Raw genomic sequence first — 12,645 nt, 5'->3', positions numbered from 1 at the left:
TTATGATGTATGATAACTCGGAATGATAATTGACCTTGACGACATGTCAGCACGTTGACAACACTGCATATTGCTTACCAAGTCTGCAGACGTTCCCTCGACACTCAGACATTCAGCTGAGGAGGAGGAGACGAACTCTAGGTGTGACAACCGTGATTAAATTGTGATTACAGGTGATTGGAATGTTTAGTTAGCATGGAGGCCGAACTTGTGATACTCCCGACAGATATGTACAAGGATGGATGCTGGGTCAACAGTGGTGGCTTGCGTGTTTGCTCGTAAGTTTTGGTTGTTGGTAACGAATAATAAGCATATCTCCCCTGATCACTGAAGCGATGTGACCCTCCATCATTAAATGGGAATCCTTTGCGGATAGATTTATTGACTTTATGTAAAATGAGCCACGTCCATGGTCGTGGTAGTTGATGTTTGATATTTGAACACGGTACACAGATAGGTAGCATAACTGAGTGGCATCCTCAAACAATCGCAAAAAACAAGCCTTGAATCTATCTCATATCAAACGAGATACCCACCATCACAGCAAATGTTTCGATGCCTTGCAGCTTCTTTCGTGTGGTGATACGGATACAGTTAACATTGTTAGCTATCTGGTAGTTGTCCAACAACCACGACGTTTCTAGCTCAGTTACATGTCAACAAACCTTTTTTTTTATCCAAGCGAGGGTTTCGCGTAGAATAGCTTAGGCGTAAGGTAAAGCATGATGGGATAGCATTAAACGAGACCAGACTGACCTCGGATCATGGACAAAAGATAGCTGCATGCAACGCCGATCTGAGTAGGCATGGTCCTAGCGACTGCTGATGCAGCCATCTTAGACTGGCATGCTTCCGGGTGCAGTAGCTTGCGGTTCCGAGTCGCGTGCAGCCCTGTCTTGAACCAAGGCTCGTGGAATATTTCTTCAACGCAATGTTGTTAGTCGGCTCCTAACTATCCGAGTAGCATCGTCTTTCATATCTGACAGAGAGCTATGATTTTTGGGGAGCATATTGTGGACCACTAAAAACCGACCGAACCTTGTCATCTTGTTCATTACAGATTTCAAGTGATGACCCCACGACCCGTTGAGACAGATGATAGGCGGAGACATCTTCATAATGCCAGGAGCGAGATGAGTCTTGAGCGAGCGATACTTGAAGACGGCTTAATGCCCGTCAACGAACCGTTCGCAGTGCCGCCCAAAAAGCAAGCTAGCAAGTAGGTCTATCACATCAGAGTAAATATGAAGCGATAAAACCCTTGCAATTGAGCACCGTCTTATCTCACTTAACACAAGCTGAATGCCGACACCTTGTTTTGCTGATCAGCGAAACCCCTCGATTCACCACTAACATTACTGAAAGACAATGTTAATGTGATAACCACGTGCAGCCAGAAATTGCGTACTGCTACTGTGTTAGAGAGCCCAAAATTTGTCGACCAACTGACCAACAAGACCACAGAACTGGGTTTATGGCCCATGCCAACCATGTGCTGTGGAGAGCTGGGGTCATCTCAGCGAAAGGGGCACGAACCAGGGTCATAAACGGGATCCTCCAAAGCCGCCGAAGGGCCGTGTTGGTCTGAGTATTGGCGACTTCGCCAGGGGGTTTATTGAAATTGCGCCCATAGAGTTTTCCCATACTAATAATATACGAGTACATCAAAGTAGACAATAGCTGAAAATCCTTTAACGGAATGCGCTCTGACAGCGAACGTTCAGCCCCAGCCGATGCTGATATATTAAAAACGGTCTAAAACGGTCCTGTCCCAATGGGAACGGGTATTTGATAGAAACGCTATCGGGAGTAATATGTATAAAACATGTTGGACTTTAATGAGCTGCTGGCTACCATAATATTGATTAATATGGAGATACTTTTCCGTCTCAACTTACATGGCGAGGGGCATACATAGGTACCCCATGAGGATCATTGGATCTTTTGTGGATAGAGCTCCATTCTTGATGAGCAATAAGGGTCTGTAATTAGTCGATCCTCTAGAGAGATGAGAAGGATACTCGTTATTGGCCTAGTGGAGACCTTGTTAGCCCCATCAAAGAAAGCCTTCTTGTCGTGTATGATGATGGATCGAAGCCACAAGTTTTAGAACTCCTTCGACAAGGAGGAAAATCTGCTGTTATCGCGGAAGGGCGTCTTGGAGGCAAACCAATCTAGCCGTATCAGGTGCTGATCGATGGTTGTCCTTGCCAGTTGACAGGGAGTAGATGGATGGAAGACGTCGATCTCGAAAGGACGCAAGAAACATTGTCTTAATAAATAAAAAGGACCGCACCAGAAGCTGGGCTTGGAATTCCGATCAAAGGGTTGTCCAATCTGACGCGAGGGAATTTGAGAACGACACAACATTGGCTCTTATTGTGGAGTGACAAGACAGATCATAGATGACAGAGTTCGTGGTGCGGAGTGCGGAGTCTGCTCGAACTCATATTTAAAATGTGATGATGATGTTCCAAGTAAATCTTTCTTGGATTGGTGTTGAATAGACTTTGCTCCCCCATAAGCCTAACCACGTACGACGAACCGTACCTGCCTTAGTTGTTTGAGGTTGCTCGGCATCGGGAACTAAGGCAACTTTCAGGTACCGTACCGTACCGTAGTGCGCCTTCCACCAACAAACAACAGCCTAACAGTCATAATCCAATCAACCTAATAGGGAAGTGGGTGGTGGTTTACGGATACAATACGGTGCATTACGGAAGGGGCGATCGACAATATAGGCGGTGGCCCGACGAACCTGTGGAGGGCTTTCGATCCACCAGTTGAGCTTCACTACAGTCTCTACAACGGATACTTGAAGCTTTAGTTAACTTTGTAAGCTGTTGTTGCAGTACTAGTTAAACACTGAAAGCTCAATATTTAAGTCCATGTACAACAATTGGACAGCTTACTCTCTGAAGCCGGGATGACGATAACGGTATCGAACCGTGGTCCCTGATGATACTACTTCTTTATCCAACGGCTGAGAGGAGGAGGATATTGGCCAAATGTTTGCTTTTTCGTTCTCTATCCGGACTAACCCAAATAGTCAAGATGGTGGATGGCTGACCGGGGAAGATATCCCCAAGCGTCCAGACAAGGCACTCTGAGTGGCCAACCTGGTAGAAAAAGTTAAGTGAGCTAAGTTAAGAGACTGGGTTTATTTTAGGCGACCGTGCGTACCGGTCAAGTCAACTCTTGCGGCACTCAATGCTACTCAAAGACGTGACCTAGACTTGCATATCGTAATTACAGTCTTCGCTACCGCGACGCTCAGGTCTGTATTCTCCGGGATGCCCTGTCGTCCAATCTAGATGCATGAAGGGACATGGGAAGAAACCAGATGATTTTGATCTTGGCCCCAACAGGCCTGTCTTTCTGTTCCTCTACGCTAGTGCTGTACGTACTCTAACTGGAACGCATTGGTCCCCAGCTTTCTGAAATCTCCAGCGCCTCATCTGCTAAGCGGACCGTTTTCAGGCTTTTGGGAACTAATATCCGCGTCTTCAACCGTGTTCGTCATTTTTTGGATCCCTCTTTCGCTCTTTTCATTTTGATTCCTTATTTGGATCTGAACCGTATCCACGTGCAGTTTCCTTGTGTAGAAGGTCGTTCTGTACATGGAAATCCGTTGCAATCGTCCCGTCGTGTTTTTTGTTTTTTGGAAGGCCGGTCCCTGATTTTCCTCCCACACGTCACGCCACTCGTGTCGCTCACTCACTTATTTTGTGCTTGTACCTGTGCTTTGTGGTGGGACCCAAATGCATTAGAATCTGCATCCCAGCCAGTTGTCCAGCCATTCGTTCCCCTCCACTCCAAGCTTGACTCGACCCGACTCGACTCTCGACTCGAACTCGCCTCGCCAGGTTCCCTCAATGCTTTCCCTCCCCACATCAACATCAGACTTTACAAGGCGAAGACGATACGGTACTGTGCGGTACTTTGCGCGGTAGTCTCAGTTTGGAAGTGTTGTCTGTGTCGTACATACCATTGCCAAAACCGATTATCCATCCATTCGCCCTTGTTACTCTTCCAAGCTGCGAGCATCTGCACCAGCACCAGTACTTCGCTGGCTTCAGCGTGCTAATGCTCGGATTTTCATCGTCAACTTACAACCAAACCGTTTGCAAGGCCGCTCTTGGATCTGGCTATTAACTCGAATCCCGGGCAACCAAGGCCGACATCGTCACCGTGCTCGACCAAGGCTATCCATCCATCTGTCGCGCTAGTCGAGGTACACTAACATTAGCCTTGTCGAGAGACCTTGCTCGCTGTGGTTTGCTTTTCCCCAAGGGTAAGGGTTCACTTTCTCATCTCCTGTCCTGCTCCGTTACCACAGTACTTTGAGAGGTCATTTGGAACGTTCCCAACTGCCGCCCCCCTTTCAACTTCAATTCTTTCCCTTCAAGCAATTCGACGGCTGAGTACGTTGCTGGTAGCCATTCTTTTCTTTGGATTTGCTTTTGTTCAGCATCGATACTCGTGCCTTATTGTGCTAGCTAGAGCTAGAATCCTTACACTATTACCCACTGTTGCAGTTGCCCTGCCGCACGTCACTGACCATCCACAGCCAAGTCGATAGCACCTTGGAGAGAGACATACATACATACAACCGAGCCCGCGCAGCCTCCCGCGTTCCACCGATTTGTCCCTCCCTTGATCGGTCAAGCTGGGCCACCCTTACAAAGGACTAGGACCCATATCACATAGGATTTCTTTTTATTGTTACAATCGACCGTCGCCTTATCAGAGTGACGTTGAACCGAACGAGCCCATCAAAGCTGTTGATTTAGCGGTGGAAGTAGTTGATGGACCGACCAACTTTCCAGGACGTTTAATAAGACCTTGCACCAGGCCACCGACCTCGTGCCTGCGAGCACCTGCAACTTCTTGTTGTTTCTTTTTCCACACTACCCACCCGATCCACGATGACGACGACGTTACCGCGCCCATCCCGGCCCTCAGTCGGACCACCCAACATGGCCCTACCAGCATTGCCAGTAAACAAGACGCGCAAAAGCAAAGGAAGTTTGCCAACGCACACATCGTCCATCAAATCAGTGCCAGGAACCCCCAGATCTGGTCTTCGAGCACCATCATCTACGACGAATTTGACACCATCTGGTCCCGCACCCACGGCTGCACTTCCACAACCGAAGACACTCCGCAAAAGTGTCAGCATCAACTCTTTCCCACAGCCACCAAGAGGCGACACACGTACAAATAGTGGCGTGCCACCCAGTCCAAGAACTTCGGATAGACCCCGGCCCTCGAGGAAATCGTCTAAACCAACGAAAGAATCAATGTACAGCACGTTCAGTTCCAACACACCAAGCTTTCTGAATGGAAGCGGAGATGGGCAGTCTATCAACAACGTGCGCATGTCGGATGGATTGATCAGTGTAGCATCACCTCCTCAAAGTCGCAGTTCCTCGGCGCAGGACTCGTATTCAACATCGGCCACCACATATGACGATCCTGCGGATGGGCCAGGCCAAAAATCGGGTGTTTCTGCCGATAAGCGAGCGTCAAAACAAGATGGCAAGGGAAATGTCGTCGTGAGCGTACGAGTTCGGCCAGATGCAAATGGGAATAACGGAAGTCCTGATGGAGAATGGATGGTTGATGGGCGCAAGTCGCTCATCTCATTTAGAGGGAAGGATGGCGGAGATCATTATTATGGTATGTGATCTCTAATTACCAGAGGGGTAGCAAAACTGACGGCTTTTAGACAACGTTTTTACGACACATGACCACAACTCCAGAGTATATGACCATATTGCGAAACGTCTTGTTCGACGAGTTATGGAGGGCTACCATGGCACTGTCTTTGCGTACGGTATGACCGGTACCGGAAAGACATTTTCCATGCAGGGAACAGCCTCATCGCCAGGTGTAATTCCCCTTGCCATTACCGACATCTTTTCCTATATTCGAGAAACGCCGTCGCGAGAGTTTCTGCTGCGAGTCAGCTATTTGGAAATTTACAACGAAAAGATCCACGACTTATTGAGTATGTCAACGTCCGGCGGTGCCCCGCAACAGGAAGAGATCAAGCTTCGAGAGGATAGCAAGCGAGGTGTTTATGCTACTCCATTGAAGGAGGAAATTGTGCAGAGCCCGACGCAGCTATTACGCGTCATTGCGCGTGGCGACCAGGCTCGAAGAACCGCTAGTACCCAGTTCAACGCACGCAGCTCTCGAAGTCACGCTGTCGTTCAGATTGTAGTGGAATCTCGAGAAAGAATGCCAGGCGGTGCAGCTGCGGCCGAGGGTAAGCGATCTGGTCTCTTGCCTGGTGGTGTCCGGGTATCAACCTTGAGCTTGATCGATTTGGCTGGTTCTGAAAAGGCAGCCGAGTCGAAGGAGCGCAGACAAGAAGGAGCCCACATCAACAAGAGTTTGCTCACTCTTGGAACCGTCATCTCAAAACTTTCAGAGTGGAAAGAAAAGGAAGCCAAGGGCGGAGACAAAGAAGGAAAGCATCTTCCTTACCGTGATAGCAAACTTACTCGATTGCTGCAGGGCGCATTGTCCGGAAATTCTTTAGTCAGTATTCTCTGCACGATTCAGATCGGTGCTGGAAACAGCGCGGTTCTAGCCAACAACCATACTTTGGAAACGATCAATACGCTCAAGTTCGCTTCGCGAGCCAAGAACAGCATCATCAGCCATGCAAAGAAGGCCGAGGAGGCTCTTGGTGCCGGTGGTGAAGGCGGGGCCAGAGTGTTGCTTGAACGCTACCGTATGGAAATCACAGAACTACGCCAGCAGTTAGAGGCTCAGGCAAAGAAGAAAAAGAGCGATGTGGAAGAAGAGCCAGTTCTCGACGAGGAGGAAGAAAAGGCAAGGGAAGCACAGGCGGCAGAGCGACACGAGGAGCAAATCCTTGAAATGCAACTCGCCCGAACGGCGCTCAAGGAACGAATCGATCATCTGAACCGCCTAATTCTTAGTTCCAAGTCAATTGGTGTCAACACGAACGGAACAATGAGCGCGCTCGGTCAATATTCACGATTCTCCCAGTTCTCCCAGTTCTCGCAAATTTCGTTGCCTGCATCCATCCGCTCATCGGTTGCTACATCTTCGGGCGGTAGACCACTCGTCGAGCGTACAGCGTCAATGACATCGGCATCGTCGACAATCGGCCGACGTTCCAGCGGTGGTCAGAAAAACTCTGGAGATAATACGCCAACTGAGGTCGAGGATGACAGCGCAGGAGAATTTGGTGATGGCACCGCATCTCTGACAGCACAGAACCGTGCTCTGCAAGCTGATCTTGTAGACAAGAACCGTTATATTGCGACATTAGAGAAGCGTCTTCTCCAAGCAAGGCGTGCCAGCTCTAGCCGGGCCTCGGTAGGGTTCGCTGCTCCTAACAAAGCAATCATGGTCGGAGAGGACCATAGCGTATCCGCCGCACTCAAGGAGAAAGACACCGAGATTGCGGATCTTCGAGCGAGACTGGACGACAAGGACAGGATGTTGGCGGCTTTGAGGAGCGCTGCACGATCACGAGATACGGCTGAAGCAACCGTCGAACCTCGCTCTCCCTTGTCACCAAAGCCAGCTGTGCAGGAATCATCTAGCGAAAAGCCCGGCAGTGCCAAAACTGCAGTGACCGAGAAGAAGCGAACGCGAGGTGTTGATGAGATGAACAATCTTCTGGACGAGATGCTCCAAGATCGAGTTGAGAAAGGGCAAGTTGTCAGGGGTAAGCGAGGAAGTGTACGCTTGGCAGTAGGACAAAATATGGACTCGTTAGCAGAGCCAAACCTTGAGCCATTACGCCGAACTCCTACGCCCAACCCACCCGAGGATCGCAACGACGTGTCAGTAGAGGCATAGGGCAAGAGATGTGTGTTGGGTTTACAGGCGTTTAAGGAAATGGGAACGGATCTGCGGGGAAAAGGGTTTTGGTTGCGTTATACCCGAATTTACTTTCGTATGTTACTGAAGGGAAGACGGCAGAGGGGAAGGTCGAGTTTTGGTTTGCTTGTTCTTTTTTTGGCAATGCGGCTACCCGCATACATTCCTGTTCGTTTCCGGGCTTCGGTGAAGAACAGCGAACAGCAGCGACAGTGTTATTTCGATATTCTTACTCCTTTGAACAAGGGAGCGGGTGGCAGGGTTACTCTCAAAGAGATCCGATGACCATTATCCCGCTACTTTTTTTTTCTTTTCAGTTATGTATTATATATCATGACGAGTCCAAGGCGGAAACATTCAGTTCAGCGGCAGCTGCGACACTTCGCTGTTGCATCAAGTTAATCATGGAGAATGAGGAAGAAGTAGAATATCAGGAACGAAAGAATAAGAGACAGTTGAAGCATAAGCTCTTGCCCGTGGTTAATTAATTGTGATGTATCGTATATCCCCGGACAGGTTTGTCGTCTTCAGTATGTATCTGTCCTTAAACCTTGGTCCATTGGATCAAGAACCAGATTGTCTGTGACTGTTTGGTGGCAGTTTGGCTCTGCCATTATCCACAAGGGCAATCAACTCATGCCGGCTGGGGGTCTGAAGTTTCCTAGCCCACTCATTCGTGTTTCTATTGGCGACTTGTGGTCATGTCCATTCACTACTGCCGGGTCATTGGACGGACCACGAACATGACGCCAAAGTAAGGTGGTGGTAAGGCGTTGCATGAAATCCGATAGTGCCCAATGCTCAATGATGGTTTGATGATCGAGTTAGACTACGGTTCGCAATGCTCATGCTAGGATCCGAGGACGGATGTTTTGTCAATCAAACATCAAACGCGCGGGGACGAAGCATCCGGTGAATTAAGCAGCAAGATTTGTTTCTCTGCTAGCTTCCGTTCCGAATTTGTTATGATTTGTTTGCTCAGGGATCCCTTTGCCTGACCCCATGACGAATGCCCGCACTTTCCGAAACGATGCAAAGCATTTGTTTCTTTTTTTCCTCGGTGGTCGAAACGTTCAAAGTTGGGAAGTCTGATAGTATTGATTTTCTAGATGTGATCCCTGATATTACCAACAGGAGCGTCTGGAGGGGTCAGCCAGATAAATGTCTTTGATTGGCTGTGGCCGTCAAAGAGTTGCTAAAATCTGAAACAGGGCTGGAACTTGTGAGAAGCAAGAAGCCCGGCCTTTCTTTGCTTTTGCCAGACATCCCTGTCGAGATTAGCAAGGAGCCCGTACCTTGCAGAAGCGCGGACTAGGGTGCGAGGCTCTCAGACTCGACTAGAGAGCGATGGAAAAGCCCAGGAAGGTGATGAGGTTTGCGAGAGTTACAGTAACTCAAGGGGTGATAAACCGGACTAGAGTAACAAAATTCGGCTTCCGTATTTCATGCCACATCCCGGCGGCTTTCAACTGGTGGTAAGTGACGACATAGGAGATCATCACCATCTCGCCTACCCATGGCGAAAGAGAAGTATGAGCATGTAATAGGCCAGCTTCGAACTTCTGTAACAGCTCTCAACTCTAATTGTAGACGATCTGGTGATTTTCGTGGGATGATCGTCGGTAACCGGAACACGATATGTTTCCTATTGACGTTATGCCGTGGCGCAGAGCAGTTGTGCTTGTTGTATGTACCCCTTGCACAATTAGTCTGAGGCAGAGTGTACGGATGGACAAATCATGGTCAAACCCCCTGGCGCTTCTTTGTTTGATGTTCCTCTAGAATATAATCCCCCGCAATGCGTGATGTGGCTGGCATCTACCTATGCTTGCTGTACAGAGTACAATATCATCAAGTGAAATTGATAGGATTAGAAGGAGCATTGAGGATAACTTTAGCCTCGTATGGCAGGCGCAAAATAAGCGACCAAAGACCACTAATTGGTCACATGTAAATCCCGTCTAGTGCAATCACGCTGTAGGTCGTGCCTTCCTCATACAAAATGTCATCCGTGCCTGAGCATCCCAAGCAAGTGCTGCTTCGGAGTTGCTTCCCATCCAGGGTGTACCCTGTCATGGGCCGGCCCCATCGAACAACGGACGTCTTCCTCATATCCCAGATATTCCAGTACACGATCCGGAGAAATTTAACATACTGATTCCTTCTGATCCTGGAATCTTTTGTTTCTTCTTCCTTTGTTCTACGTCCTATGGACTTTTTTTTGGTTACCATTTATCTTCTCTTCTTTTCTTATTCTCTGCAGTGCAGGTCGCATCGGATAGGCTTGATGCCTCTACTTTCAACTTGACCTACTAACTATTCGATTCTTTGCACATTCATTTCGCCCGTTTTTGTACCGTCGGATTCTCTTGAGACAAAGTTGTGACGAAAATCACATTTGTATTTACCACAATTAGAACGTTTGTCTGACCATCGGGAAGAGAACCCGTTCTGGTCCAGAGTATTCGTGGGCACTACTCAAAGAAACACCACATTGCTGCTTGTGTTACACCATTGGGCCAAAAGCCAGCACATTCTATTCTTGACATTCCTTACAACCAAATCGCTTATCGAGCAGGACCGATTTTACCTTCTGTCAGGCTTCTTACCATTGCATAGCCAACAGGCCGAAGAAAACAGCACTCTTCGAGCTACATAGCTGGTTTTGGTCCCATTCACCTTTTTTACTTGACTTCTTCATTTACATCACAATCATTATCTTAAATTTTTACAATGTCGGACTCTACACAAACCAAGATGTTGGTGGTGCCGCCTGCACTCAATCTACGTCGAGCCAGCTCTTATAACGCCCAGGATCGAGGGCCAGTTTCCTCAACCTCGTCACGATTCAACTTCAACCATCTTTTCTTCTCACCACCTGCCTCGCCAGCTCTCCCAGCGCTTGTACCTCGACCCCCGAAAAGAAGATCGAGTCAGATCCTGGTCACTCGACCCAGTCGAGTCTTCCGTCGTCTTTTTCTCCTCGGCATCCTATTGTCGGTCTCCTATCTCGCGGCCATGGCTTTCCAGAACCCAAGTGTGATTCCAGCTGCAGTATGGCCTTACTTTGAACAAGAGGAATTTGAGATGGTTGGTCAGGATGCCTTCCCAGACTTCCCTACGCCAATCATCGTCAACGACAACAAGGGCCGTTCCAAGTGGACTGTCTTCATCCCACCCAACGGAGACTTTCCTCTGACTATGGAGCAGTATGCTGAAATGGGAAGCCAGTGTCGAGAAGTTTCTTCGCGAGCAAGGGACATGCACAACAAAGGTCCCATCACCGAAACTGCCATTATCAACTACGATGCTCAGGACGAATACTATGTCGACGTCTACGAGGCCGAAAGATCAGGCCTTCTTACTCCCACAAAGGGGCTTCGTGCCAAAAACAAGGGCAAGTTTGTTGGCGTCGATAAGAAACACCTGAAGCATAAGCCTGTCTGTGAGAGCACCATGACGTTTGTATTGGAATCCACAGATGCCGGCCTTGGTAATACTCTCATGATGTTGTGGACCTTTTACGGACTTGCTAAGCAGCTTAATCGTGACTTCTTCATCGTTGACAAACGGTGGGCTTACGGTTCATGGGATCAAATCTTCGATATCCCCCCTGTACCAGAGTGCCGCCCGCCCCCAAGGCACCACATGGTTCCTTGCCCCTTTCAAGCTCGCCATTTGGTTGTCTCGGCTGCAACGGCAAAGGAAGTGTTTCCAGCCCTGCTGGCTCAGAATCATCGTGTCGCTGGATCGGGTAATGGCTTGCGGGATCTCTTTGAACTGGCTCGCATAGGGTTTGAAGACCTCTTCTTCCTGAACGAGGAGGATCAAACCTACGTCGACAACCGTATCACTGGTCTTCAGGCAAAGGCAAAGGCAAAAGCTGAGGACAGCCTTACGGTACATGCGCCTATTGTCGGACTACATGTTCGCCATGGCGACCAACACCCACTCGAGTTGCAGTACAGCGAAACTTACATCCCAGCCGATATCTACCTCAAGCAGGCAAGTCATTACGTCGAGGAGTACTATAACGCAACTGGTGTCGAGGGTCCCATTAAACGTCATTCCCTCACTCTTCTGGCTTCAGACGACCCCACAGTCCATGAAGAACCTGAGTTTGCGCACACAATTCTTTCTCAGGATCGAATTCGTCTTGCTTCAAAGGGCGCCATTGCTAGAGCTGGTGGTAACCAACATCATTCCAAAAACTTTGTTGAGAACACATTTGGCTGGGAAGGTGGTTTCTTTGCTCCTCTCTTTTGGAATCTTGGCGTCAACAGCCAGAACAATGCCGCCGAAGCACCTGCCGGGGTCCACGTTGAAGATGTGAATGAGGAAGCTAGGCACATGGCGCCGCCATCAGAAGAGACACTGAGGCTTCGCGGTCTCGTTGGTCGAGCCTATATGATGGACCTTTCTGTACTCGCCGAGTCGAGTGACAAGATAGTATGCACCGTGAGCTCGATGGGGTGCCGGTTGCTGGCTGTGATGATGGGCTGGGAGGATAGTATGGAGAATGGTGGTTGGCACAACGTGGACGGCACCTATGGCTGGACAGGTATCGACTGGTAAATGACCAACAAATTACTAGTTACATCTATTATATTTTCTTGGATTGTCACATAGGTCATGAGTTGTACTTAAAACGAGCCTTCGTGGCAAAGCATTTGACGAGGCACGGTGATGTTGGGCGGCGTTGTTTCTAAATAGCATACAAGATACCACTCCTTCTTTTCTTCAGTTTCAACTGCAACGCTAGAAACAGCGTAGACT

At 48.8% G+C, this 12,645-nt stretch overlaps 3 protein-coding genes across 3 annotated transcripts; 2 read left to right on the top strand and 1 right to left on the bottom strand.

Annotated features, from left to right (window-relative positions):
- Positions 1 to 3,454: 3,454 nt before the first annotated feature.
- On the bottom strand, positions 3,455 to 4,604 carry FGSG_11881 (uncharacterized protein; the record flags this gene model as incomplete). The annotated part of the gene is made up of 5 exons (XM_011318454.1): positions 3,455 to 3,614; positions 3,722 to 3,904; positions 3,989 to 4,047; positions 4,114 to 4,217; positions 4,562 to 4,604. The coding sequence occupies 5 exons, from the start codon at positions 4,602 to 4,604 to the stop codon at positions 3,455 to 3,457; spliced, it is 549 nt and encodes a 182-aa protein (XP_011316756.1).
- A 699-nt stretch (positions 4,605 to 5,303) lies between these two features.
- FGSG_01004 (uncharacterized protein) lies at positions 5,304 to 7,848 on the top strand (the record flags this gene model as incomplete). Its single annotated transcript, XM_011318453.1, has 2 exons — positions 5,304 to 5,682; positions 5,732 to 7,848. 2 exons carry the CDS (start codon positions 5,304 to 5,306, stop codon positions 7,846 to 7,848), a joined length of 2,496 nt encoding a protein of 831 aa, XP_011316755.1.
- Positions 7,849 to 10,079: 2,231 nt separating this feature from the next.
- On the top strand, positions 10,080 to 12,444 carry FGSG_01003 (uncharacterized protein; the record flags this gene model as incomplete). The annotated part of the gene is made up of 1 exon (XM_011318452.1): positions 10,080 to 12,444. Exon 1 carries the CDS (start codon positions 10,603 to 10,605, stop codon positions 12,442 to 12,444), a length of 1,842 nt encoding a protein of 613 aa, XP_011316754.1. The 5' UTR covers positions 10,080 to 10,602.
- Between the last annotated feature and the right edge of the window lie 201 nt (positions 12,445 to 12,645).

This window comes from Fusarium graminearum, chromosome 1 (genome assembly GCF_000240135.3).
Source record: "Fusarium graminearum PH-1 chromosome 1, whole genome shotgun sequence".
In the NCBI taxonomy this organism is placed as follows: Eukaryota; Fungi; Ascomycota; class Sordariomycetes; order Hypocreales; family Nectriaceae; genus Fusarium; species Fusarium graminearum.
This window is presented reverse-complemented; position numbering and strand designations above follow the sequence as displayed.